Below are 27893 nucleotides of genomic sequence, written 5' to 3' on the forward strand. Positions count from 1 at the left end.
TCGTTTATTAAATGTCTATTGTATATTTTTCATATTCATAACCTGTACCTGTTACAGCTGTTTGCATATCCCCGGGCTAGTACAGGTAGGGCTGCAGATGAACCGTTAATGATAATTAAGATTAGTAAACATGTGTTGTATTAATCGAGTATTAAATAATAATCACATATCTTGACATCATGCTGCTATATATAGCGAAAACAGTCAGCAATTTCCTCACATTGTTTAGAAGTTGCACTGGACAGGACATATCGATATTGTCATTTGTGTAAGTGTAAAGTTTACAGAACTAATACAAAGGCTTTGTTTAAGTAATGTAAATAATTTTAAACTCTTGTGAATCTTAATTATGTCGAAAAAACCTGAAAAGTGGTGCTAAAAGTTTTATTTTTAAAAATCCCATCCTGTAAATAGTATATTTCCACAGTAACTGTAGTATCAGAATTTTAAAGGAAACAAATTTCGTTCATACCGTTGATAATTTCTTTAAGCCCAAAACATGAAGGCTATTTCCATTTTGTTGGTGTGTTTATCGGGTTATGCCGTTGTCTCGGCTAGAAGCTGCCCCTGTCCTAGGATTTTAAAACCAGTTTGTGGAGAGAATGGTCGAACGTACGACAATGCTTGTCTAATGGAATGCGAGTGAGTAGCATTATACTTTTTCTTCAATGAAAAGATTTTGACCTAAAAAATAATACATTTCTTAGCATTAGGAAGAGTGCGTAAAAAATAGAATATCGATTTAAAAAATTAAATGTATTGACATTTTTGTTAATTCGTTAAGTGAATGTAGTTTTGGCTCATATATAAAATTCTAAATTGTTGTCTTCCAGAGGCGTCAAATTATTAAGTGTCGGGGAATGTCCGCGTCCATCATTATGTACAGCCGACTATAGGCCAGTGTGTGGTGTCAATGGAATAACTTATGGAAACGCTTGTGGCGCTAAAGCAGCGTGAGTACATTTACTATCAATTTATCCAACGTCATATCAAAGAGGGTACTTTATACTACAAAAAAATACATGTAGTATTTAAATATTATATTTTTAGTGAATACTTTTATATGTCTTGTATAGGAATGTTGAAATTGCATCTGAAGGAGAATGCCCGAAGCCATGTGCTTGCCCCTTAATTTTCAGACCTGTGTGTGGTGTTGACGGAAAGACGTACCCTAATGACTGTACTGCTAAGTGCGAGTGAGTAGCCCTTTAATACAGAAATATCAATACTATTTGAAAATTGGTCCTCGTTTTATTTTTATATCTATTTTTACCTTTTTATGTAGAGGAGTTGATGTCGCCTCTGAGGGAAAGTGCCCTTGTGTTTGTACAAAGGAATACAGACCAGTCTGTGGTGATGACGGAAAAACCTATCCTAACGAGTGCACAGCTAACTGCGCGTAGGTGTTTATGTTCAACTCAATTTTGCTTCATAAGTTTGCATCTTTTGTATTTCCTTCTCCAAAGAGTTCTTAAGAGTAACATGAAGTACTGGTATATATAGCATAAAATGATGGTTGTAACTATATTGGACCATCTTTTAAAAAATGTTAGTTTGCTCTCTCCCGACTCAGGATAAATAAATTGAGTAGGTAGGAAGGGAAATTTTATTTATCAAAACATTTCTTGCAAATGCGAAGTTAAACTGGTTTTTGGTTGGGTGAAAAAAATCGGAAGGGATTTTAAAAAAGTAATCGTTTCCTTGGATGAAAAAGATGAGCCGAGCTTTTTTAATCAGTTGATAGGGAGGTGACAACTAAACTTTTTAAAAAAAAAAAAAAATCGCCTGTTGAGTATTATATAAAATGTTTTACGTATAGGGAGGTGAAAATTGCATCTCAAGGAGCATGCCCAAAACCATGTGCCTGTCCCTTCATCTACAGACCTGTTTGTGGAGTGGACGGGAAGACCTACTCTAACGAATGCACGGCCAAGTGCGAGTAAGTAGTCTCATTTTATATCTAGAGTTAATAAGAATTTTATTACTGGTATTAAAAATTGTTTAATTATGTCCTAATATTAAAAGGAGAATAATTGAATTATTTTAACAGTGGAGTCAAAGTAGTCTCTGAAGGCAAATGCCCTTGTATATGTACGATGGATTACACACCCGTCTGCGGCATAGATGGGAAAACTTATTCCAACGAGTGCCAAGCTAACTGCGAGTATGTATCCTGTACCTTTATTTCAAAACCTATATATTCAATTCTTAAAAGCATGACCTTTGTGACAATTGAAGGTTTATAATATATGCATATGTCTTTGACAATAATAATTGCATGATCTCTAGGATTGCACTGCCAAGTGTGAATTAGTATTCATGTAATTTACTCATAAAACGGATAATAGACTCATAATATAAGTTTTCATTATATATTACCCTCACTCAGTCATAATATGTAATTACTGTAATTTTAAAAGTGGCGTTGAAGTGGCTTCCAAAGGAAAGTGTCCCTGTAAGTGTACTAGAATTTACAAGCCTGTGTGTGGAGAAGATGGGAAAACTTACTCTAATGAGTGCACCGCAAAGTGCGAGTATGTATACTAAAAGTATTTTATTTCCTTAAAATTTAATTAAAAAAATTAAAATTACTTTGTGATTTTATCTGCATAGTAATATTGAGAATTAAAAAAGCACTTCACTCAGTTCCCATGTAAGTTGTAACCAAAATAAACAGGTTATATTCGCTTAAAGAACTCTGCCATTAAGGAAATGTAGTTATTACAAGCATGTGATATTTTGTAATATATAATATATTGACAAATTATATGTTTAAAAAGTCATTCTCGAATCATAATTAGGAAATAAGTTATTGCAACAATCATGAATTTTTCTCTGACTATACCAATTTTCGCTGATGCTTATAATACTGTTTAAATATACATGGATATGTTTTAGGGATGTGGCTGTTGTTAAGAGAGGAAAATGTTGATGGACTGAAAATTCCGTGGTCAACAAAACAACTGTGTGAAGATTTTTATTAGCCTGGTTATAAATTATATGTAATAAAATATTATTTTGACAATCATTTCGACTGTTTTCTTCTCTGAAATATATCATTTTCTGAGTTACTCCGGTGGTATGTCAATACATGTATCTTATACATGTTTACCTATTTTCAACTTGTTCTCCAGAATCATTGGTCCAAACTTAACCAAACTTGCAACAAAGCACTGTTGGATAAAGGGAACTCATATTTGTTCCAATGATGGATCTTGTTCTCTTTCAAAGGAAGTAAACAAATAAGTGAGATTTTTTTAAGAGAGGTGGTTAAAATTGTATTTTGATAAGAGGTATTGGTCTAGAAAAGATTATGCATTAGTACAAGCTTTCATATAAGTATTAATTAGGTTTGTTCCAATCATGGCCTCTCCTTAAGTAGACTGGAGCCACAATAGGTAGATCGACATTTTTAGGGTAATATCACAAGGACCATGATTAGTGATATTGACTATACATGTATTATGTAAGCTGGTGCATTTAAATGTGACATTCGTTTAAATTTAATTTGAATACCTGTATCTATCTTGATGGTATAAGCTGTTGCATCATGGTCCCGTCATCAGGTGGATCCTCCTTCGATGTTGTTTCGGCGTTGTCCACTACAACCTCCAGAGGTATGCCGACTGGGATGATCAAGTCCCAGTCGAGAACCACTCAGCTCTCCGCCTTCACTGCAACAAGTTGAATATTTATTCACTAATACATAGAGTCTTCGAACGAAGTGCTGCACTTTTCATTACTCTTCTCGCTTCTTCAATATCCACATGGATGCCACCTCTGCCTCTCTGCCCGGCAGTACAGTGAGTTGCCATCTTTCAGTGCCTGAACATTGACAATTTGTAAGGCCCTCCACATAGATTGCCCTACAAATCCACGGCATCAAAATTCCACCGGGAGACACCATACTCTCCAGCCTCGTTGTTAACAGTCTGCAACCAGATCCTTGTAATTACTAGTATTCATTTTCCGCTCGTGGACTTCTTCAATGCTGTCCTCCAAAGCCACTGTTAGTTCCAGTAAAATAATAAACCGGGATGCAGGAGACCAAATAACAATCTGGTCTCTGATTGGTATAAATGCTCTTCCTGCGGCACCGATATACGGCCATTGAAATCTGCGTGCATTTCCCAGTCACTGGCGGTCCCCAACAGTCCACACCCCTACCACTTCCGCAGCACGACTATGTTCACCAGTCTTTGCAAAGTTTACAATCTTCAAGCATTCCTTGGTCTTCCGAGGTTTCTTCCTTGTTTTTTCCAGATAAAACTTCGTCGTGTCTTCATGCATATTTTCCATCAGTTAAGGCTATACTGAACATGAAGAAATTTTCCAGGTTGGCTGGTCTACCACAAAGATTGCAGTTTGGATCGTCCCTCATGCCCTATGTCGTCAGATTGGTTGGCGCTGGCAACACGTCATAAACCAACTTAAGCTGGAACTGTAGTCTCTGGGGCTCTGTTTTCCAGATCTCATTCCAAAATTACTTCTGCCGGGCTCCTTCCCAATTTAACCAGCTTCCCTGCTTCTTATTAACTACCTTCGCCATTCGTGTGCGCTCTTCCATTTCCGCACTTCTTTCTGCACAAATTGCCTCCTCTCCACTTCTGACGATGTACCCCATCTTGTCAATGGTGTTTTTCCTTTCTCCTGCCTGCCTATTGCCACGCTTCTCACAATGTTGGCTTGCCTAAGGCGTGACTCTGCTTCTTGTACTGTCTTCTTTGCTGAGCACTTTCTGGCCGTCTTGATGTTCACTAGCTCTTGCCTCCCATATTTTGACATCATTACTGTCGCGTAACATCGGATACTGTCTGATCTTGAATTCATCCACGATTGACGTCAACGGTAATTGCAGCGTCGTTCCTCCGCTGTACAAACCAATGCTGCTTTAAAGCTCCTGAGAACCGAGAGCCATCTTCTGAGGTACCCACTTATCCGTCACTCCGTCGATTCAATCGATGTCAGTGGTACATAATACAAAAAAGACTTCGTGGAAGTACGCCGTGCTGGTATATCTATGCCTTGTATTTTCCTGGTAAGACACTTTTGTCTAACTTTAAAGGTGTTCATCCGATTCCCCTGTGATTACTAGTGTCAGTAACATTACAGTAACGAAATGATATTTATGGAGGAAGTTTACTTAGTTATGGCAGTGAACTATGGCAATCTACAAAGATCATGTTATAGAAAAAATATGTTTTAACACCTTCAAATTATGTTGAAAGTACAAAATAACTCGCTGCTCATGATCTATAACGAACTTGATCGCTTACATCTTTTTATTCAAATGGATATTGCATTATAAATATAAAATCTTAGTCAAAAATTTTTTTTTTTTAAGAATTGTATAATTAAAAAGATTAACAAAGATATTAGAATTAATCCAGATCGCTAAACTGAGTCACATTGGCCTTGCTCTTCTATGGCAGATTTTAAAAATATTTTCGTCATATTTTTGTCCAAATATTATAGACACAGTCGAGCCCCAATAGACCAGTTAAATCTAAAGTTTAAAGGAATTTTAATATTACTATTTAAAATGCAGTGCACGACTATATCTTTCGATGGGAATCTTTGTTACCCTTTCGAAGCCCCATCATACTTCAGGAGGAAGGGGCATGTCGGTAATCTGAACAGATTTGAATCTGCACAACCTTAGATGATTACATACTAACGTAGTACTTGTGTTAATTCTAGACAATTTTCCAATTGTATTAGGGAAGAAAATGAAAATATGAAGTATTAAATAAATAGCAAAAATAAGTACAGATTGTCTTTAGCTCACATGAAATCTTAGGATTCAAAATTTGGTCAAGTCATGCGAAGGGCATTGGACGTCATCCGAGTTTCACAGGCTTTCACCCCCTTTTTGTCCATCTAAAACTGGTCTGGACTCAACTGAACTCTTTGATCACTATTCACTCTAGAGCAGACATTTTACCAATGCGCCACTCAGGCAACTTTAAACTGTTAAACTTTAAACGAACATCTGATATTTGCTTTCAGATTCAAAATTTAAGGGGCATGGACAGTTCACCTAAAAATATTCAATTTTTTTTTTTATTATTTTTACAAATACTTAACTAAGGTATTTCTAATGATCATTAAAAATTTGAACTTCATTAGTTTAGATACAAGACAGATTTAGAGCTCCAAACCTTTGTTATGTAAACAAGGTTAGTGTCATACTTTTGTTTACATATAGGTTATTATACCAAAAAATATCCGTTTAAAGCAGATAATTTCATTAAAATAGTTTAAATTCTTAATACGTTTAGACAGTTTCCAGTGTTTTGCTGAATTTCATGTTGTTAAAAATATGATATTTTCCATATGTAAACAAAAACAAGGCACGATTCTTGTTCACATTATGAAGAATTTAAAGTCCAGTATCTCTATTGTAAATCAGCAAATGATGTTCAAATTTTTGCTGATCATTAGAATTGTCTTAGAAATTGTAAACAGTAAAATTGGTTTAAAAATCAGTTGAAACTGTGTCCATGCCCCTTTAAACCCTCAGGGTTAAGAGGATATGCTTGGCTTGCAATGCAGTTTCTTGATTTTTTGTTTTCAATGTCCCAACTACTTGTTTCAAATTCATAGAACTTTTCAATACCATTTTTTTTTTCAATTTTCTTTCAAACTCTTGTTGACAATGATAAATCCAAAGTAAAATATTGGACCTTTTAGAGGACAATTAATTGTGGTGACCTCATATTATAGATTTTAAAATTCTTAACAAACAGGTACCACTTGTGATAATTTAAGACCAGGAACAATGGTCATTAAAATATTTCTTTATTCATCCACAATAGCATCAGCTATCCAATTTTTTAAATAATACAAAATTTCAGATCTTATGTACAGTACATGATTCTGCAAAATCCCTGCAGTTGATAAAAATTAAGGCATTCTTATTAGCATTCTTCCACTTTCAAACAAACAGTATCACAGATATATAAATGGTAATCCTTAATTGTAGTCTGACTGCAACACAATTAATACCATACAAGCATCTCCATTTCATCCACACACATACAATGTATAATCAGAATTTCTTTCAATACAAAACAATGCATAATTTAACCTGCCTTCAATAAAATGAGACAAATGTCATTCATACGCATACATCTTAAATCAGAATTTCTTTCAATTACAAAACAATGCAAAATAACCTATCTTTCATAAAACTCAACAAAAATATGCACTCATTGATAAAAATGCACTTGAGGAGGAAAATCAATATTGCAAAAGACAGTTTTCATTAATGTAATGCCCATTCGACATATTCTCTAGCTATCGTCTATATTTATCATAGCGCTCCCTTCCTGGACTTGAGTGGCCGTTTCTCCTGCGTTTTGTGGAATGTCTTTCGGGGGAATAGTAATGGTCCTTGTCTTTGTAGTACTTTTTCCTGCTGGACGACTTGTAACGGTCTGGAGATCTACTCGGGGACGGACTCACGCTCCGGGAACGTGAATGTTTTTTCCTTTTATGGGAATGTTTGTGATCTTTTGAAGACACATAACGATCACGGTCATATGAGCTGATATATTTGTCCTTTTTATGTTTCTTGGAGGGGGGAGATCGAGATCGGCTGTGTCTTCTACTTCTCCTGGGGCTTTTGCTGTTACTCCTACTCGATGAGGACCTATGGAAGATCAAAAGTTTGAAATATTGAGTGTTATGAACATACTCAGCATTATAAATTCTGGAATTATTTTTGATGCGTTCCAAAAACTGATGCAATTGATGAGATGCTTACCTGCCTCTGCTTCTTGACCTTGATGTTTTGACATTGTTCCGTCTGTAAAGAGAACAAAATTTCTTTTCATTGTCAATCGTTTAAAATTTTAGGCAAATTTCCTGTTATGCTGAAAATTTTGAATTTAAAAACGTTTTTTGATTGGCTGTGAGCTTACACACAGCCTGATCAAACTAAACCAATACTGACCCATTTTCTGAGTGTTTATCCTCTTCTTTGATGCGCTTCAAAGCATGCAGTAGTGCAGGATTGGGGCTCACATTTTTTGGAGAACCTACAAGCATTAAAGAAAACTGTTACACAATTGAATTTTCAACTAAACTTCTTTGAAACTTAACTATTACTTGATAAAGAAAATAATGTGAGTGCCACTACTTACTGGGTCTTGAGGAATCTCTAGGTGTACCATAATCTGATGAAAGGCCTTTAGCTTTATTTTTTGCTTCCATCTGTGCTTTCTTCAACTCGTTCACTTTAGCTTCCAATTTTTCATAATTTGGCTAAAATAAATTAGCTTTTATTACACGTGATAAGAATATTGTGATAAATTCACATTGAAAATTGAGCATGGTACTTGACACTCAAATTTACCAAAAACTATTCTCCAGTTATACATGTCTCGTTTTATAGTTTGCCATTTCCTTCATGATTGTTGAGTCTCAAAACATCAATTTGTGCTAAGTAAAGTTTTTCTAAATTCTTAATTAATAATTTTTCTTTAATGGAATGCTTGAATAATTAATTGAGAAGCTTTAAATGGATAGAATGATCGATAATGCCTGTTCTACTTACTCTTGGTCTGGCATAAAGCTTCAAAATTGTGAGACAGATTTCCTGAATGTTTTGTTCATCAACATTAAATATGGCAAACCATGATGGATTATTTGGCAGTGGGATCTGAAAGAAAAAAAATCAAAACATTAGGAATAAATTTATGATTCAAATTTTAAATTCCATATATTTCCATTTTATTCCCCCAAACAAGATCAAAGCACAGTAGATATGTGTCAGAATTTCATATTTATTCAGTACGTTTTTATCCTGAAGTGATCATGTTTATCAACGTATGTTACTTCAGACTTGTTGAAATCCGTCGGTCCTGTCGGCAAGGCCGGTAAAAATTTGTCTGGACCAATAACATTTAAGAAAACGTCGGTCCAAATGACGGTTTGAAAAAAATTGAGCGTAATGCAAATTTAATAAAGGTCGGGATAGGAATGCGTAGTTAAAGGTCACAAACACAGAAAAAATGGCCGCGTAAGTTGACGATCAATCTCCCATGCAGAGTTGTTGTTCGTTCCTCTCTCAATGTATGAGCCGATGGTAGAGAGTGGTTGACGATAGCCAAGTAAATTTGTTATATTAAAGTCATAAAACATGATATTTGTGTCTATGTTAAAGACTCTCTATCCCAAGAAAGGAAACTCTTTAGATTGAAGGCTATTGAAAATAATAAGAGGGCATTTTGGTGCTGTTATTTATATGACTTTCTCAGCATCAAAATAAGGTACAAGTGTCTGGTCTGACAAAAGTTTGACTGGTCCGACAGAACATTCGACTTTGTCAGACCAAATGTCTGACAGTGATAAAAAAATTTCGACAAGTCTGTTACTTAATACTTACTTGTAACTGTCTTGCAGCTAAATATATACAAGCACAGGCTATCGTCTCTGGCTGGAATCTCACAAATACATCTGTTCTGAAACTGTCATTCATGTAGTTCCTGAAAAGGAAAAAAAGAACTATAGAATTTAACTCATCCAACAAATTGTGTACACAACTTTTATCTTTTTATAATGGGCATGTGTGTGGATGTTTGAGTCCTACATCATGTTTTATACCTGTGATTTCAAGCAACATTTCTTTTGCCAGCATATCAATCCCTAGCTTGTGTTTCAGAGAAAACCATAAAAATACCAACCATTTTCCTTCTGCTGCTGACAAGAATGCACCACAAGTTGTTCAGTTTCCTGTGTAATTAATAATTTAGTAAAAAATAAAGAAAAAATAAAAATTATCTAGACAGATATTGACCATCTGCTTGCTTGCCAACACTCCAGTATCTTCAAGAGCAGTCTCTTTCTTCACAGGAAAGTCCTTCAATAGGAGTCCAGTTTGTTGAGGGAACAATAAACACAGCTGCAAAAGTTGCTTGTCAAGTACAACACACACTTGTTGACAAAGTTTGACTCCTAAAAATGTTCACTCTTCTAATTTGTTATCCATACACAGAATGTGAAAGTTTTATCAAACATGAATCACTTTATAGAGATGTTTTTTTTTCTTTTCCTCTGTGAACAGAATTAAGCTTTTTCTCTCATTTCAGCAAGACAATAACATTTATAGCAAGACATGAAATGTTCACCAGTAAACTCTTCCATGTTTTATCAAAAACACAACTGAATTTGTTCCATGCTGAGATGGAAAACTTCAGTTACTTTATGGCTGCAGGTTCCGGTCTGGTGACTTGTTCTGTTCTGTCCATGTGTTACCTGTGTGCCAGGTCATGTAGAAGAGGAGTAGAACATTGGAGAATTTCAGGCTGCTAGGCAGACGTTGCAATGACAGACATCTCTACCCACCTAATTCTGGGGTAGGTAAAAAGGAAAAGTTCAGCATTAATATGGTTTTCTCATACAACACAAAGAAATGTGACTGAAGATACTGAATGAATGTAATATATTCCCTTGTTTAGTTTCAAAGAATACCCTGGTTTAATATATCAAATGTGTTTCTTTATTCATAGCATTTTACAAAAGAGGAATAAACAGATATGATTCAAGTGTTTAGAAGCATCATACTATTACTACATTTTAATACAAAGAAGAAAATGTTATAAGGATGGCATTTTTACAACTTGTGATACAAGTACACAAAACTTACATTATATTCCAAGCTAGTAGATCAGCAATCAGTTTATTTGTTACAAATATACTATTTCACTGTTGTAATCCATCCGCTGAACTTACATATTTATTTCTTTTAAAGTTGATATAAAAAGTACAGGTAGGTTTTCCCCCCTCTTTGTAACATACATGTGTATTATTTTCAAAACAATGCATGTGCAATAATGTTTTTCTCCCAATAAAAATGAGAACCTTACAAATTACTTAAAATACATGTACATGTGCAATTTGTGTAACATATCAAAACAAACAGTTTCAACATCATCATTCTCTACAGAAACTAAATATAAATATACTATAGTTCATAATACAAGAATAGTAATAAAAGAATACCTACCATGCACACTGCACAAGTCTCTGATTTTTCTCAGCTTCGAGAACTTGCAAGTACATCACAATGACCTGAAAAACATCGGATCATGACAACAAATGTTTCAAATTATTCAATACCATGGTCTGACAGCAAAAACCATGATAACCTTTCCATGCCATAGAGCAACCTTTGCTGCAGCTTAATAAGCATTTGTAACTTTAAGCATTTCAATTTATGTTTCACATGTTCAAATTTAATATTCAAACAATTTCATCCTAATTTACTGTAGCAGTTCAATAATAGATATACCTTGTGAGGGTGTTGTACATGTACACAAAATCCCAATTCTTTAAGTATACGACGCTCAGCTTTTATGACTTGGTTTTTGGTTGTGATGTAGTTCTGATCTAATATCAATGGATGGATAGTCCTAAAATGAAGAAAAGCAAAACATGGCATACAATGATAAAATGAGTCCTGTGTTTGCCAGACAATTCCTCCATCTTCTTCTTGCTGCTTTATTTTCAAACATGGTGAACAGTGCCAATTTCAACTTCCTCATACACAATACAGCATTTTGTACATATAATGCAAAATTTCACAACAAAATGCATAAGTAAAATTCTTAATAACTGGTCTTCAAATGCTAGTTTTAATTTCTATTTCAACAGTATACCTCTGATGAAAGGCTCTTTTTTGATTAAACATATTGAAGAAGAAATACAAAACATCTCATTCTGTTGGAGATGAAATTGTAAGCCCACAACATATGCTTAATTTAGTTATATAAAATTTACACAATCAGCAAAATTAATCTCTGCTACAAGAAATTCAATGTTCTTTCCTCAGTTCTATCCATTCTGAGGCCACAGGTAGAAAACTGATAAACCCAGACTCATATACAAACCATGCTCACTGACAAAGCAGTGATAACTTTGATGGCCACAACATGTAGGAAAACCATGTTTGGGGTCAAAGGTCACCAATATCCCGAAATGTTTCAATGCCTTGGAAGCTCACTCCAGACACTGTTCAATGCAGCAAAGAGAAAAACAATATTAATGGAGGAATTGTGAGAAAACAAGGACAAAACCCCTGCAAATCATCAATGCATTAAATACTCAAAGAACTTAATGTGATTATTTTACTACTAGTACCTAGAACAGAGGCATATTTTACATTAAAATGTATAAGCTTTCAACAAGCTGCAAGAAATGCATATTAAAATATCTACCATTAGTCATTTCATTGAAAATTAAATAAATCGAAACTTACTTTTGGCTTCTAACTTGTTTGATGTGATGGACTACGTTGATTACATCTCTCAATCTTCTAGGACACTCTTCAATCTTTGAGGCTAAGTTTATACAACCCATTGCAACAACCTACAAAATTTCATAAAATTTTTACACTTAATGAAAAACAAAAACCTACCAGTATGTGAAATCTGACAATAAGGCCAAGCAAGAAAATGCCACTTCCTCTAACATTTAGTTAACTCAGAGGAGTTAAACAATGATTTAGTTAACTCATCATCTTCGCTAGCCAAGGGTTTCTGATACGCTACTCTCTTCATGAACCCTTGGCATACAGTGAAGTCAAAAGACGGGATTGTTTTTTTTTTTACGGTGTCATCGTAGTCTGTTCCTTGGCAATTGATTTGTGGATTTTTTTCTTCAAATTGGGAAAAATTAATTTTTTGGCACTGGGAATGGTACCGTTTATTGGCACAAGTTATATAGGGTAAAAAAACCTGCTGTATATGAACTGATATTTTTGGTCATATCAACTATGGAAACCAATATATTTAAGAAATATTGTATCTATTTTGTCTCATTGGTTAGACTGACTGAAAATTTATTTGTATCCGAGTTTTTTCTTTCTTTTGTTGCAATACCTCAAAATTGTGCTTCACTAGAGACTTTGAGTAGTAGAAACGCTGGTAGAGAACCTGTCCTGTGGCCATAGCAACCTATATAAAATGAAAAAAAATTATATTCATGACATTCTCATGGGAATCACTCCCATTTCATTCATGAAATAATAATAGTAATCATTAATCTAAAAGAAAAAAAACCTGCATAGTTTATCTGTCTCACACTTAGTACCCTCTCATTAAACACTGGCTAATAACATGCACATGCGATGACACTGCTCTACGCCATTACGTATTCAAATCGTACATATGCGCATTGTGTTACAAGGTCCTTGCCTTACACTACCCATGATATCCATTTGATAAGCAAGAAATGTATAAATCTGTTAACACATTTTCTTTGGTATTAACATAGATGATGTCAGGTTAACATTATGTATAATAAGAAAATTTTGAAAAATACATATGGTGTACGTACTTGAGGTAGTTTCAAAAGAATCCCTGCGGACTGAATGAGTTCACAACCAAGGATTCTCAGGTCTGTTTCTGTATCCAAATCAAGTCCATCCTGCATGGAAGGGGTAGGTGAAAGTTTATCGTCTGGAATAAGTACATTTTCTAATGTCAAAATGACTTTGCTGAAGTCGCGAATTGCAAGTGGATTCGCTTTCACCTCCGCCATGTTCATTTGGGAACAATGGAACTACTTTTTGTATCATCTGACTTCATGCGCAGCGTGATAAAAAAAAATTCGAATTCAAGAAAAATAAATCAACCTATCATTCATATATAATTTTAATCTTGTTAATTTTGCATTTAGATTCCAAAAGTATAAATATTAAACCAAGGAAATAAATATTTATCAAACGTAGTAAGTGATCTATTTTCTGGGTAAATTTTCATGACGTATTTCACATTGAATAGATGGCGCTGTAATCGATCTATGTACGCAGAAACATTTTGATGAGAGTAGACACGACTCAAAAAATCATAAGTCATCAAAAAGATGTTTAAATTAGTGACAGTTGCTTTATTTACATTAGTTCAAGTTACTGTTTACTGCAGACCAAGAGCTAAAAGCCTTGATGTCGTTGAACAATCCATTTCATCCGTGAAAGTCAATGCTGAAAAATTGCTCCCTCCTGACCATGTTGATGCCCTAAAGTTTGAGAAAGATGGCCACATAAATAAAGATTATCGCAAAGAAATATTCCTCGGCAACCACGAAGAAATGGATGACGACCCAATAGAAATAGCAGAGGCAAAACTAGTGGACATTTTTCACAAGTAGAAATATTTTTTATTTTGATACACATTTTAGAAAACGTCTGTCATGACCACAGGGACTAGAGACAAACTCAGAAAAATCGGGTATATCGTATAAAAGGGGAGCCTGTGGTCATGACGTGTATGGTATATCAAAAGTTAACGAGTACTTCAAAGGTTTTTAAAAGTGTCACTTAATTTTTTGTCATGGAATTTGGAAATTGCAATAGTATTAATCAGCTGCTGATAGATTTAAATTGTTTAAAATTCCATCCCATGAAGACTTGTACCCCAGGCTTTCCCCTGGTAGACTTTTTGCTTCATTTCCTGACATCAATGACACATCAACTGTTGCAGAATGGGGTGTCAAATCATGACAACAATACTTGCTACAAATGCTAGATCCGGATTACATATTGTAAAGTGTTTTCTATTTGTTGGCTTTAGGATAGATGTAGATGCTGATGGGTATTTAAGTGACAGTGAACTGGAGCAGTGGATCCTGGACAGAATTAATGCCCACATGGATGAAGCAGTGGAAGAGAATGATGCTGTCTTTAAACATTTGGACCCTGATGGAGATGGTTTGTGATTAAAAAAATTGATACAATTAAGCCATTAGCTTAAGTATTCAAATTAAATTAAGAATGTTTTATCAGAAGTTAGAAAACACAAATTATTTGAAAATGTGCTTGCTCTAACTTTTGTGTTTATTTCAGGCTTTGTAGAATGGAAGGAATATTACAAACATTTCTTACTCGCAAAGGGACATGGGGTCAAAGAAACTGAAAAATACCTAGAAGACTATGATACTGATATACTAAAAGAGGATGGTAAGAATAATGATGACATATATATAACTTTAATTAGGACTGGTGGATTAAGTTTTTTGAAATTTTTAGGAGACTCATTTAAATTGAGTAAAAAAAAATCTTTTTCAGAACGAGATCAGCTTGTACGATACAAATTTAAATGGACAGATGCTGACATTGATCCCATTGATAATAAACTGGACAAAAAGGAATTTTTCAGCTTCCGTCACCCAGAACAAAGCCCTCAATTGGTGGAAAATATGATCATGTCAATAATTAATTCATTAGGTAAAGTTTAAGGAGGTCACATTCAAAGCGGATTTTTTTTGTTCTGCACAGAAAACTATTCTAGTACATATACTTTGGATTCATGAGGAATCTGTGTGCACTCAAAAAGTGAGAATTTTATTGATCTAATTATCGATAATATTTCAGTATTTTTGATATATCAGGTTCTTGTGATATAGGAATGGGGAATGGTACAAAATGCTAATTTTTAACCACATTTTTTCTTCATAATTTCCTGCCTATGTCATCTGTCCTTGTTTAAAACTTAAACAGTGTGCATTTCAGCTCAAAGGAATGGGAAGTGTATTTTTTAAGATTTGAAACCTGGCCAATAAAAGTGCAACATTTCAGTCCAAGGGAAATAACTATATACATGCATAAAAATTAGTCTTTTTATTCCTTATAACGCAGATGAGGATAAAGATGGTAATCTGACCCTGAAGGAGTTTATGACAAATTCTGATGAAATGATGCAGGAAGAGGGGTCAGAGAAAGAGAGGAAGGAAGAGAGAGAGGTCCGAAAGAGGGAATTTGAATCAGCCATCGATAAAAATAAAGATGGAATAGCCACAAAACAGGAATTAATTGTAGGTTATCATGATTTTATGACTGTTATTATTTAGGACTTAGTAATATATCCTGCCCTAAATATGGTAGATTTATACAGAACCTTCAACAGTATCTTCCATTGAAATTGTAAAGTTTGGTCATTTCAAGTCCTCTTATATTTTGTTTGTAATTAGATTACAAATCTAGCCAATTAATTTAGCATTTATATTGTTCACAATCTGAGTAATTTGAGTGTATGCATTGTACATTTATAACATTTATTGAGTGATGTTCTAAAATTGGATTCACAACTTTTCATGTCATCGTATGCAAAGTGAAAGTAGAACGAGTACCTGTAATACATGTATGTCCTTTCGTAATTAATGATGTTCTTGTTGAAATAACTGTATAAATGCTGTTGAAAGAGTATGAACTGCTAGATGTTTTGTTTAAATTACATTTTTCACTTTTATTTTACCTGTACTGTGCTAACACATGTTGTAGTATTGCAGACCGTCTATTTTTCTATTTACATGGCGGCGCATTGCATTGTGGTATACTTCCGGTTTATTTTTCTCTTGATCCGCGGTATTATTCATACGCCCTTGGAGTTTTGTACAGAAGTAAAAATGAACAGTTATGAGGTAATTAATTAATTAATTATTGTTGAATGAATGAAAGTCAAGTTATTTTATGGTGAAATACTTATTATTGTTCGAATTATCTTAATGGAACTATTTTCCGTATAAGATTTTCCGTATTTTTCGTATATTCCGTAAGAATTTATACGAATTCGTAAGAGTTTTGTATACGAATTTTCTCTAGAGTATAAAAGGGGAGATTCTTCCGTAAATCGGGGAGTCTGCTATTTTTGATGTTAGGGTTAACATAATTATTTTGGGCTTTTAGACAAAATTGGTAATTATTTGCTAATTGTTAAATCAGTTAATTGTAATTCGGTAATTGGTTTAATTTAATTGGGGGAAAGTTTAGTTTTAACAGCTTTGGGGGTTTATTTACGATCATATATCTTGATTATTTCAGGATCCGATCGTATCTGAATTTCCAGTTGTTAATAATCTTTTATTCATTGATAATTAAGTTTAATAGATAGAATTCAGCCATATATTTCGATTATTTCGAGATCCGGCTGTTTATTAGAATTTATTAATATTGTGATATTTGTCAGTAAAAAGGGTGGTTAAAAGGCCTGGATATTATTATTTTTTTGTGTTAAAATTGTTTATTGTTTTGCAGACTCAATAAATTTATGAAACTTAATTTTCGAGTTTAGTGTTATTGACTCAGTGTTTAAAAGGGGATTTAACTCCTGTCTTCTAGAACCACTATAGCAGTACTTAAATGAGATAGTCGTTGGACGCTATCTCGCTACAATTTTTGGTGTCAGAAGTGGGATAGCCATTGAGCGCTATCCCGTTACAATTTTTGGTGTCAGAAGTGGGATACGAACCCACGCCTGGAATTGGTTCTTTAAAATTTAACCACTGAGTCATGTATACCAGACGTCAAGCAGCTCTTCATGGAGAGGAGAATAGAAATATGACGGAGGGTGAAATAAATAAATTAAAGACACAGGAAATTACCAAAGTGGCATCAAAGCCAATAACCCATGAGATACATTACCTCACTGAAACAAGTGATGGGGAGAACTTGACAGAATCGGAAGATGACCAAGTAGTCAATGAGTACATATGCCCCCCACATGAGAGGGCACTTTCTCCAAAGATTATAGTACAGACTCCACACAAAGTTGCAAGCTTAGGCTTGAGTCCAACTTATACTGGTACAAACAGTAATCACACAACTTGTACTACGACTGGTCCAGGTAATGTCCCATATAACAGTCAAATGACTTCTTTGGCTGAGGGAGATCACTCAAGTCAAAAGGGTGAGTTAGGAAATACAAATGAGTATATAATTCACAGTCTAAGTCAAGTTATCCATGGAGCTTTCAACAGAATGACGGAAGATCTAGGTAAGGTTGTGAGTAACATGATCCAAGTCAGCCAAGTCAACCAAGGAAAACATACTCAAAAGGATCAAGTCACCATCAATGAAGGTAGTATAGTTGACAGTCTCAGCCAAACAATCAATGGCGCCTTCCACAGGATGACAGGTGATTTAGGTAAGATCCTTAGCAATACCAACCAAGACAGTCAAGCCCGTCAAAGAGAAACCAGTGAAGATGATCAAGGACTCAGAGGGAGGAGTAAAATCCGAAGGAAACCTACATCAGTTTGCAGAGTTAACAGAAAGACATCAAGGATGAGGTTACCATTAGCCACTGGTTATACTACCACTGAGCTTGATGAGGACTCGGATACTGACGATGAAAGAACAGCACGGTCAAGTGGATCCATGTCAACCCCAAAGATATTTGGTAACAGAAATTCCAGTCATTCAGTAAAACTTCCAGCCTTTAAAGGAGAGTCTGATGAGAAGTGGAAAGCTTATATAAACAGGTTCGAAGCAGTAGCTCAACACAATGGTTGGACAGACAAAGAAAAATTAGGTCAACTGTTGCCAAGGTTACAAGGTCATGCAGGTGAGTTTGTGTTTGAGGAGCTTGGACCAACAATTTTGTCCAATTATAAGAAACTCCTCAAAGAATTAGAAAGTCGTTTTGGTACTATTGAGACCAACAAAACCTATCAGACTAAATTTAGACGCAGAGACCAGAAAAATGGAGAATCTGTGCAGGATTATGCTGTCGAACTTAAGAGTCTATACAATAAGGCCTATCCAGATAGGGGTAACAAAAGAAGACAAGAGGACTTAGTTTCCAGATTTTTACTTGGTTTATCAAGTGAGAAAGCTCGCTTACATGTAGAATTGAACCGGGATCCTTTAACTATTGAAGAGGCTACGGAGTTTGTCATTGAGTACGAGGAAGCCACTAGATACCCTACAGCGGATGATGGACAAAATTATGCCCCCTGCAAAGGACCTGTAAGACAAGTGTTGAGTAGTAAGGATCAATTGTCACAAGGAGAAACTTCTTACAAGGATAGCAAAACCCATACAAAAAATTGGAATAAAAGAGAACAACACACAGAATCCAAAGGGAAGAGCCCCTCTAGTAACTTAGATAAGCAAGGCCAAAAGGGATCCGAGTCAGATTTTATAACAAAAACTGAGCTGAAACAGGTCATCCAAGAAGTTTTAACTGCAGTTCAGCCCAACAGTGGAAGTCAAGTGCAACGGCCCAGGAAACCTTTAATTTGCTTTAGATGCGGTGAGCAAGGGCACTTTGCCAGAAACTGCTCCAGTGAGAAAAAGCAAGAAGTGATGCATGATAATGCACCATTTAATCCTGGTGCAAATGTCTTCAAGCCTTCGTTAAACTAAATCGGGTCAGCTCTGTTGGCCGAGAGATGACCCAGTTGAATTTTGAAAATGGCCCAACTCTTGATTGTTCTATTAATATTGACAACAATTATTCTATTTCTAGTCAAAAGAAAACAGAGGACAACCCTGGTGCTGAAGGAAAAGGTTCTACAAATATCATGACGGTGGATAGGTGTAACACAAACTTGGACAAACTTCATACTGCTGAACAGCAGCTGAATTTAGTGCTCGGAGTGGAGCCGGATGGGGTGGTACCGGATTTTGAAAGTCATGGATTCAGTCAGGAAGACTGGGGGGTGGTACCTGGAATTGCGAGTCTTGGACACAGTCAGGTAGACTGTGGGGTGGTACCTGGAATAGCAAGTCATGGATTCAGTCAGGAAGACTGGGGGGTGGATCCAAATTCTGAATCCCTTGATAGTAGTCAGGTAGACTGCTGGGATGGTACATTTAACCTGGGAGATAGTCAGGTGGACTGCCCAGAGTTAAATGTAAATGCAGGTCAGGTAAACTGCAATTCACTTTTGTTTGATAATCCAAGTTTGAGTCATGATTTTGTTGCAGATGAAATCCACAGGTGTGGTCAGGAAGATTCCTATAGACCAGTACAAGATGAATGTACTAATTCTGAAGATCTTCAGCACCATGGTTTCTCTCTTGAATACATCCTCAGGCAAATAAGTGGGAGTCCTGGGATATATACAAGCGGTTCCGTACAGGGTGTAGAAATAGAATGGACCACTGACAGAGGAGCCACAAGGTCAATCATATCTAAGAGAATTTTTGAAAGAATCCCCAGAGAATCAAGACCACAACTAAAACAGTCAAATTCATTAACTAGTGTTAATGGGGAACCCTTGAATGAGTTGGGTAAAGCCATTTTTGAAGTTCAACTGGGCCACGTAAAATTCACAGAGGAAATTATTGTGGCTGAAATTCAAGATGAAGCTCTTTTAGGATTAGATATTTTATAAAAAAAAGAAAATGGACCTGTTAAAATAGAATTACATGACAATTTCATTACTTTCAGAGGAAATAAAATCAGAGTCAGGCAACTGACAGAGAAAACTAGAAGGGTCTTAGCTGCAGAGAAAATTACAATTCCTGCATACAGTGAGTAATTAATTGATGTTTTTGTTGACAGGTTTGAAAGTGACGAGAATTTACCTTACTATGTATTTTGTATTGAACCTTCGGAAGATTTCAACAATAGATTTTCTCTTCTGATGGCGTCATGTTTGACAGACTTAGAAAATAAAGTTTGCGCAAAGATAAGGGTAATGAATCCCTTCAAGACAGACGTTACTATCAAACAAGATGAAATTTTAGGGGAAGCTGAACATGTAGATCCTCAAAATGTAGAAGTGATATTGTCTTCAGAAAGCCTCTCTGAACAAAGTCACCAGCCAACTAGAAGGATACAGTTGACTGAAAACTCCCAAAAGGGGAATAACTCTTCTCAAATTAGCAATAATAAGGGGGGTGGAAATTCCAATGTACCTGTTTATCTTACAGAATTATGTATTAGAGCTACCCAAGACAGGACCCTTGATGAAAGGAAGAAAATATCGGATCTTCTTTGTAGATTTCAATCTACTTTTTCAAGGAATGATACAGACTTAGGAATCACCAACTTAGTACAACACGAGATTGACACAGGGGATGCTAGACCTATTAAACAACCTCCTCGGCGTGTGCCACTGGCCTTTGCAGAGGAAGAGCGGAAAGTCGTGCAGCAAATGGAGGCACAGGGTATAATTAGAAAATCCAGCTCACCTTGGGCGAGTCCCATTGTCTTAGTTAAGAAAAAGAATGGTAAAACTAGATGCTGTATTGACTACAGAAGGCTCAACATTGTTACTCGACAAGATGCGTTTCCTCTCCCTAGGGTTCAGGACTGTTTAGATACAGTCAGGGGATCTGTTTATTTTTCAACCTTTGACTTAACATCAGGCTACCATCAAGTCCCTGTGAAGGATAGAGACATCCCTAAAACTGCATTTATCACAAAATATGGACTCTATGAATTTACGACCATGCCAATGGGTCTAAGCACAGCATGTGCTACCTTTCAAAGACTCATGGAGCTCATATTACAAGGTCTTAATTGGCAAACTTGCATTATTTATCTTGACGATATTGTAGTATTTGGTTCTTCTTTTCAGGAACATCTACAAAGAGTAGAAGATGTATTATCAAGAATACGGGACTCGGGAATGAAGCTGAAACCTGAGAAATGCAATCTTTTCCAAACTCAAGTAACCTTTCTAGGACATGTTGTCTCATCTGAGGGAATACTCCCAAATCCAGAAAATATTTCTAAGATTTTACAATGGCCTCGACCTACTACTGTCACCGAAGTTAGACAATTACTGGGGATGGGGAGTTATTATCGAAAATTTATAAAAGACTTTGCTCAGTTGGTGAGACCTTTGGTCGAGTTAACTAAGAAGGGGAGACAATTCATATGGACAGATGAATGTGAAGGTGTCTTTCTCAAACTTAAAGATTGTTTCTCTACACCAGATATACTTGCTTATCCATTAGACGAAGGAGAATACATTTTGGATACAGACGCTAGTGATGTGGCAATTGGAGGTGTCCTGTCACAAATTCAAAATGGAACTGAGAGGGTCATAGCATATGGGAGTCGGTCTTTAAACAAATCAGAGAAAAATTATTGTATTACGGACAAAGAATTACTTGCTCTAAGATATTTTGTAGAGTATTTCAGGCAATATTTGCTAGGACGTAGATTTACAGTACGAACGGACCATCAGGCACTTGTCTGGTTATTCAAACTCAGGGAACCTAAAGGACGTATCGCCCGCTGGTTAGAAATTCTATCTTACTTTAATTTCTCAGTTCAATATCGCCCAGGTCACAAGCATGGGAATGCGGATGCTATGAGCAGATGTGAGAACCCTGCAGATTGTACTTGTCCTGAAACTGATAGTTTGGAGTATTTAAAATGTGGCCCTTGTAGTAAATGTGTAAAGAGAGCTTCAGAAATGCAAAGTTCTTTCTTGCAGGTTCCTTTTGAAATGGCCCCCAAGGATACTGTCCAAGCAACCTCTCTACAATCCACGACAGAAATAACTAGAGCTGTAAAAACTAGGAATGAAAGAAATAAAACTACTGTAGGATATTCTCCTATGTGGGAGAGATACACTAAAGAACAGATAAAGAAGGCACAGTTAGATGACCCTGATATTGGTCAGGTATATGTATGGGTCGAAAACAAAAGACGACCAGAAGTATCCGAGATAGGCAAGGAGTCTAGAGCCATTCGTTATTACTGGCATATATTTGATTCATTAAAGATTCAACAGGGTCTTCTAGTAAAAGAATTTCACAGGAAAGATAACTCTGGGTTTCATTTACAGTTGGTGACTCCAAAAACCTTTAGGAAAGAGGCAATGACCTTGGCCCATGATAACCTCTTGAGTGGACATTTAGGTAGAAAGAAAACCCAAGAGAGAGTCTCAAGAAACTACTTCTGGTTTGAAATGAGGGAAGACATTAGTGCTCATGTATCAAGCTGCAAGATTTGTGAAAGCAACCGAAAACCATACCGCACTCCCAAAGCCAAGTTAGGTGATATGACAGTGAGCTCTCCTCTAGACAGACTCTCTACGGACATTTTGGGACCTCTGCCAGAAACGCCTAGAGGGAATAAATATATTTTAACTGCAACGGACCACTTTACTAACTGGGTGGAAATATTTCCTATTCCAGACTTAACAGCTGCTACTACTGCACGAGTTTTACTTAATGAAGTTATTAGTCGCTATGGGTGTCCCGACACAATATTGTCAGACCAAGGTCGTAATTATGAGAGTCAAATTTTCCATGAGTTATGTGAGCTCCTTGAAATAAAGAAGACTAGAACCACACCTAGGCATCCCCAATGTAATGGGAAGACTGAACGATTCAATAGGACATTAATTAAAATGATAAAAAGTTTCATTAAGGATGATAAAACAGAATGGGATCTTTATTTGGGATGTTTGGGATCTGCGTACAGATCAAGTGTACATGAGTCTACTGGTTTTACCCCTAACCTGCTTATGTTAGGAAGAGAAGTCAGAATCCCCTCGGAAATCATATTTGGTTCAAAGACTTTGATCCAGGATGACTCTATTTCCAACTATGGCTTGTATGTAGAAAAACTCCGGGAAAAGTTGCAGCAATCTCACCAAATTGCCAGAAAACACTTGCAGAGCTCCCACTGTAGACAGAGAGATTTCTACAATGTAAAGTCTTGCACGAATAGATACAATAAAGGTGACAAAGTATGGTGCCTTAATGAAGGACAGAAAGATGGCAAATTAGGCAACTTGTATTGGGGTCCTTGCACGGTAGATCAGCGGCTGTCCGATCTCACCTATAGAATCAGGAACCCAAAGAATGAATCGTCTAAAGTAGTTCACCATGATAAAATAAAACCTTATTTATAAATGAAGCAATGAAACTACTTGATATTTACCAGGTTATAAAATTGAATAAGTGATGGTTCTCCTTCCAGTTGTAGTATAAGTGAGTCATTTTATAGGCCAGTCACTGCATATGGTCAGGCTTAATTCCTGTATAGTCTCAAGGGACATTGTTCTTCTTAAAAAAAAAAAAAAAATAAAATAAAATAAAATGTTTGTATATACGTAAAGTATAAAGGAAAGAAAGGAAAAGACTTTTCAACTGATTGCCTATAGTTGGATTTTGACGAGTGGGTTTTATGACATCTGTGAAGAATGAGGATTTCTGCTTTGTTGGATTAGGTACCGTTGGCTCTTCCTATGGATTTCTTCTTAATATTACATTAAAATATATATTTATTGTCCTTTCTCTCTATAATAGTATTAAGCTAATACGAGACTACTCGTCATGTTGCATTCCGGAGTTTCCTTACTCGCGAGTATTTGCAGAAAGAAGTTCTTTCGAAGATTTTTATGAAGATTCCTTTTTCTATGCTATACAACACTTGAATGATTTATTTAATCCAGGCAGATAGAATAAATGGGGATGGGCATGCATTTTAATTATGTACCCCAATTTTTTTATGAAAAGCAATCACAAGTGCAGTTTTAATATTTTTTTTTATAGAGGATGTCAGAAGCAGAAATTCAGGCACTGAAGAGGGGAAGGGCATATCAATGTCTAGACTGCGAAGATCCTATGCCTAAATATATTGGAGAAAGAAGACAAGTCATTGCTCATCTATATAAATATCATGTACCTCTTGACCGTGTCCCATATTATTGTTCACTCTGCCATTTTCTAACAGCAGAAAAAGACAAACTAGCCGCCCACGTTAAAGGGTACGTGAAGCATGTAGAAGCCGTAAAAACACTAGAAAGCAGTGGAAGACCGTTAGAGAATTACCTTCGGGCCAACCCGAACCCCGTACTATTAGTAGAGGGAGTACATTTTATTAGACTGAGTCGGGAGGAATCCAGGCAACACTGGATGGGCGTAAATTCCAGTAAAACACCAACTGCCCCAACCCCAGTTCCATCCGTGACTCCGGTACCTACTTCAAAAACTGCCATCCCTGCATTGGACACTCCCCCGATGCCATCCTTCACTCCAGTAAACCTCGCCTTTGAGGACTTACTGGAGGATGATTTTAAATATCTCGATCCCTTTCTACTAGGAGACACTGCACCTCAAGTGGCAGACATGGCGGGTTTTATGCCGGAACCCATCCTGGACGGTGCGAATGCTGCCCCATACTGCATCAGCAATGGGAGTGAAATTGGCACATCAGAAAAAGTGGGGACAGAAACAGAGAGGGCTTCCAGAGGCAGTGGTAATGAAGGTGGAAGTGGCCCACCGGAGAAAGGGGGGACAGAAACAGGGAAGGTTTCCAAGGACAGAGGCTCTGAAGATGGAAGTGTCCAAATTAAGAGGGTAGAAGCGGCCACGGGGGAAAGAGAGGACCAGAAAGACGAAGTAAAGCGTCAGGCCCCTAGAAAAGAGAATCAGATGAGGAAAAGGAAACGAAGCAATAGCGACAGTAGTGACAGTAGTGAGAGTAGTGAAAGTAGCGACAGTAGCAGAGAAGGTGTCAGTGGAGAGAAGGAAGAGGGACGAGATCATGAGGAGAGAATTATTCAGGAGTTACAAAAAACAAATCAACACCTATTCTTAATATATACTTGCTTAAATGAAATGAATAACAGAATGAAAGAACAAGGGAGGACACTGGAGAGAGTAGTAGGGACTTTGAGGTTACCAGACAGAGAGAATAGAGAGAGCAGAGAGAGCAGGGAGAACAGAGAAGACAGAGAGAGCAGAGAGAGCAGGGAGAACAGAGAAGGCAGAGAGAGCAGGGAGAACAGAGAAGACAGAGAGAGCAGAGAGATCAGGGAGAACAGAGAAGACAGAGAGAGCAGAGTAGACAGAGAAAACAGAGGGAACAGGGAGGACAGAGAGAGCAGAGTAGACAGAGGGAACAGGGAGGACAGAGAGAGCAGAGTAGACAGAGAGAACAGAGGGAACAGGGAGGACAGAGAGAGCAGAGTAGACAGAGAGAATTATCTGGAATATCATCAAAGGCAGAGAGAAGGAGGATATTGGAGACGGGGGCGGGGTTCTGGGAGAAACGCGTGGAGGAACGGAAAGTGAAAAGAGGAAGTGAGTTGTAAGCAATTGTAAATATCGTTTAGTTCAAATTGAATTTGTATTGTTAGTGTTTTGTAAAATCTATATGGATGAAGATGTAAATCTGGGTAAACTGTTTAAGTAGACGTGGGTTAGGGGTGGATTTTTTTTTTATACAGACATTGCTGTATATGTGTAAAATGTTATAAAGGTATAACATTAAGGTACCGCTGAGGTGAACATGATGTGTATTAATTTTTTTTTATATGAGTGAATTAATGAGCAGTTTACATGTTGGTAAATTCTTTTACAAATGTTATTTTATTATTAATAATCACAATCTCATGAACTGTACATATTTTTCATTTTTTTTTACTTGTAATGGCATTGCCATAGTATTTTTATTCATGAGGACATGAATCTTTTTAACGGAGGGGTAGTGTAAAGTTTGGTCATTTCAAGTCCTCTTATATTTTGTTTGTAATTAGATTACAAATCTAGCCAATTAATTTAGCATTTATATTGTTCACAATCTGAGTAATTTGAGTGTATGCATTGTACATTTATAACATTTATTGAGTGATGTTCTAAAATTGGATTCACAACTTTTCATGTCATCGTATGCAAAGTGAAAGTAGAACGAGTACCTGTAATACATGTATGTCCTTTCGTAATTAATGATGTTCTTGTTGAAATAACTGTATAAATGCTGTTGAAAGAGTATGAACTGCTAGATGTTTTGTTTAAATTACATTTTTCACTTTTATTTTACCTGTACTGTGCTAACACATGTTGTAGTATTGCAGACCGTCTATTTTTCTATTTACATGGCGGCGCATTGCATTGTGGTATACTTCCGGTTTATTTTTCTCTTGATCCGCGGTATTATTCATACGCCCTTGGAGTTTTGTACAGAAGTAAAAATGAACAGTTATGAGGTAATTAATTAATTAATTATTGTTGAATGAATGAAAGTCAAGTTATTTTATGGTGAAATACTTATTATTGTTCGAATTATCTTAATGGAACTATTTTCCGTATAAGATTTTCCGTATTTTTCGTATATTCCGTAAGAATTTATACGAATTCGTAAGAGTTTTGTATACGAATTTTCTCTAGAGTATAAAAGGGGAGATTCTTCCGTAAATCGGGGAGTCTGCTATTTTTGATGTTAGGGTTAACATAATTATTTTGGGCTTTTAGACAAAATTGGTAATTATTTACTAATTGTTAAATCAGTTAATTGTAATTCGGTAATTGGTTTAATTTAATTGGGGGAAAGTTTAGTTTTAACAGCTTTGGGGATTTATTTACGATCATATATCTTGATTATTTCAGGATCCGATCGTATCTGAATTTCCAGTTGTTAATAATCTTTTATTCATTGATAATTAAGTTTAATAGATAGAATTCAGCCATATATTTCGATTATTTCGAGATCCGGCTGTTTATTAGAATTTATTAATATTGTGATATTTGTCAGTAAAAAGGGTGGTTAAAAGGCCTGGGTATTATTATTTTTTTGTGTTAAAATTGTTTATTGTTTTGCAGACTCAATAAATTTATGAAACTTAATTTTCGAGTTTAGTGTTATTGACTCAGTGTTTAAAAGGGGATTTAACTCCTGTCTTCTAGAACCACTATAGCAGTACTTAAATGAGATAGTCGTTGGACGCTATCTCGCTACAATTTTTGGTGTCAGAAGTGGGATAGCCATTGAGCGCTATCCCGTTACAAAATATTTCCAATACAAGGGAAGTAACTGAAAAAACTAATTACCTACCTACTTACCTACCCACCTTGAAAAATGTGGGTCAGAGTACATTAAACAAAATATTTTTAATGATGGCCCTATATGCTTATTTTCAGGATTATATACAGAAGTACACTTATTTTATGCTATTTACAGGATTATATGAATCCCAGAAATCCACAACAATCCAAACAAGAAGCCAACAACCTAATCTCCTTAATGGATGATGACAAAGACGGAAAACTTTCCTTAAAAGAAATCAAGAACCATAAAGATGTTTTTATAAGTAGTAAAATTGTTAATGTGAAAAGGGTGCTACATGATGAATTTTAGTCTATATTAGATATATTTTTGTTGTCCCCCGCTTTCGCGAAAGCGAGGGGACATTAA

General features: G+C 35.9%; 3 protein-coding genes across 5 annotated transcripts; 2 read left to right on the forward strand and 1 right to left on the reverse strand.

Annotated features, from left to right (window-relative positions):
• LOC134244457 (serine protease inhibitor dipetalogastin-like) lies at positions 1-22937 on the forward strand. Of its 3 annotated transcripts, XM_062726719.1 has the most exons (10): positions 1-268; positions 492-642; positions 834-953; positions 1077-1196; positions 1286-1399; positions 1820-1939; positions 2051-2164; positions 2421-2534; positions 2899-2965; positions 22928-22937. In XM_062726719.1, exons 2-9 carry the CDS (start codon positions 500-502, stop codon positions 2930-2932), a joined length of 879 nt encoding a protein of 292 aa, XP_062582703.1. In that variant the 5' UTR covers positions 1-268; positions 492-499; the 3' UTR covers positions 2933-2965; positions 22928-22937. The 3 variants fall into 3 exon arrangements, with proteins under 3 accessions (XP_062582703.1, XP_062582702.1, XP_062582704.1); XM_062726718.1 differs by lacking the exon at positions 22928-22937 and having other exon boundaries at positions 5-268; positions 2899-3024; XM_062726720.1 differs by lacking the exons at positions 2051-2164; positions 22928-22937 and having other exon boundaries at positions 9-268; positions 2899-3024.
• Positions 6802-13550, reverse strand: LOC134244455 (cyclin-L1-like). The gene is made up of 11 exons (XM_062726716.1): positions 13342-13550; positions 12885-12959; positions 12263-12372; positions 11297-11417; positions 11012-11076; positions 9392-9491; positions 8561-8665; positions 8148-8268; positions 7958-8042; positions 7769-7810; positions 6802-7654 (listed from the first exon to the last, which is right to left on the reverse strand). The coding sequence occupies exons 1-11, from the start codon at positions 13543-13545 to the stop codon at positions 7300-7302; spliced, it is 1383 nt and encodes a 460-aa protein (XP_062582700.1). The 5' UTR covers positions 13546-13550; the 3' UTR covers positions 6802-7299.
• Positions 13843-27861, forward strand: LOC134244456 (45 kDa calcium-binding protein-like). Its single transcript, XM_062726717.1, has 6 exons — positions 13843-14150; positions 14577-14713; positions 14849-14962; positions 15071-15229; positions 15641-15816; positions 27660-27861. The coding sequence occupies exons 1-6, from the start codon at positions 13870-13872 to the stop codon at positions 27834-27836; spliced, it is 1044 nt and encodes a 347-aa protein (XP_062582701.1). The 5' UTR covers positions 13843-13869; the 3' UTR covers positions 27837-27861.
• The last annotated feature ends 32 nt before the right edge of the window (positions 27862-27893 follow it).

The sequence above is a fragment of the Saccostrea cucullata genome, unplaced genomic scaffold (assembly GCF_032062105.1).
Source record: "Saccostrea cucullata isolate Sc308-1 unplaced genomic scaffold, CSIRO_AGI_Scuc_v1 ctg359, whole genome shotgun sequence".
Taxonomy (NCBI): Eukaryota; Metazoa; Mollusca; class Bivalvia; order Ostreida; family Ostreidae; genus Saccostrea; species Saccostrea cuccullata.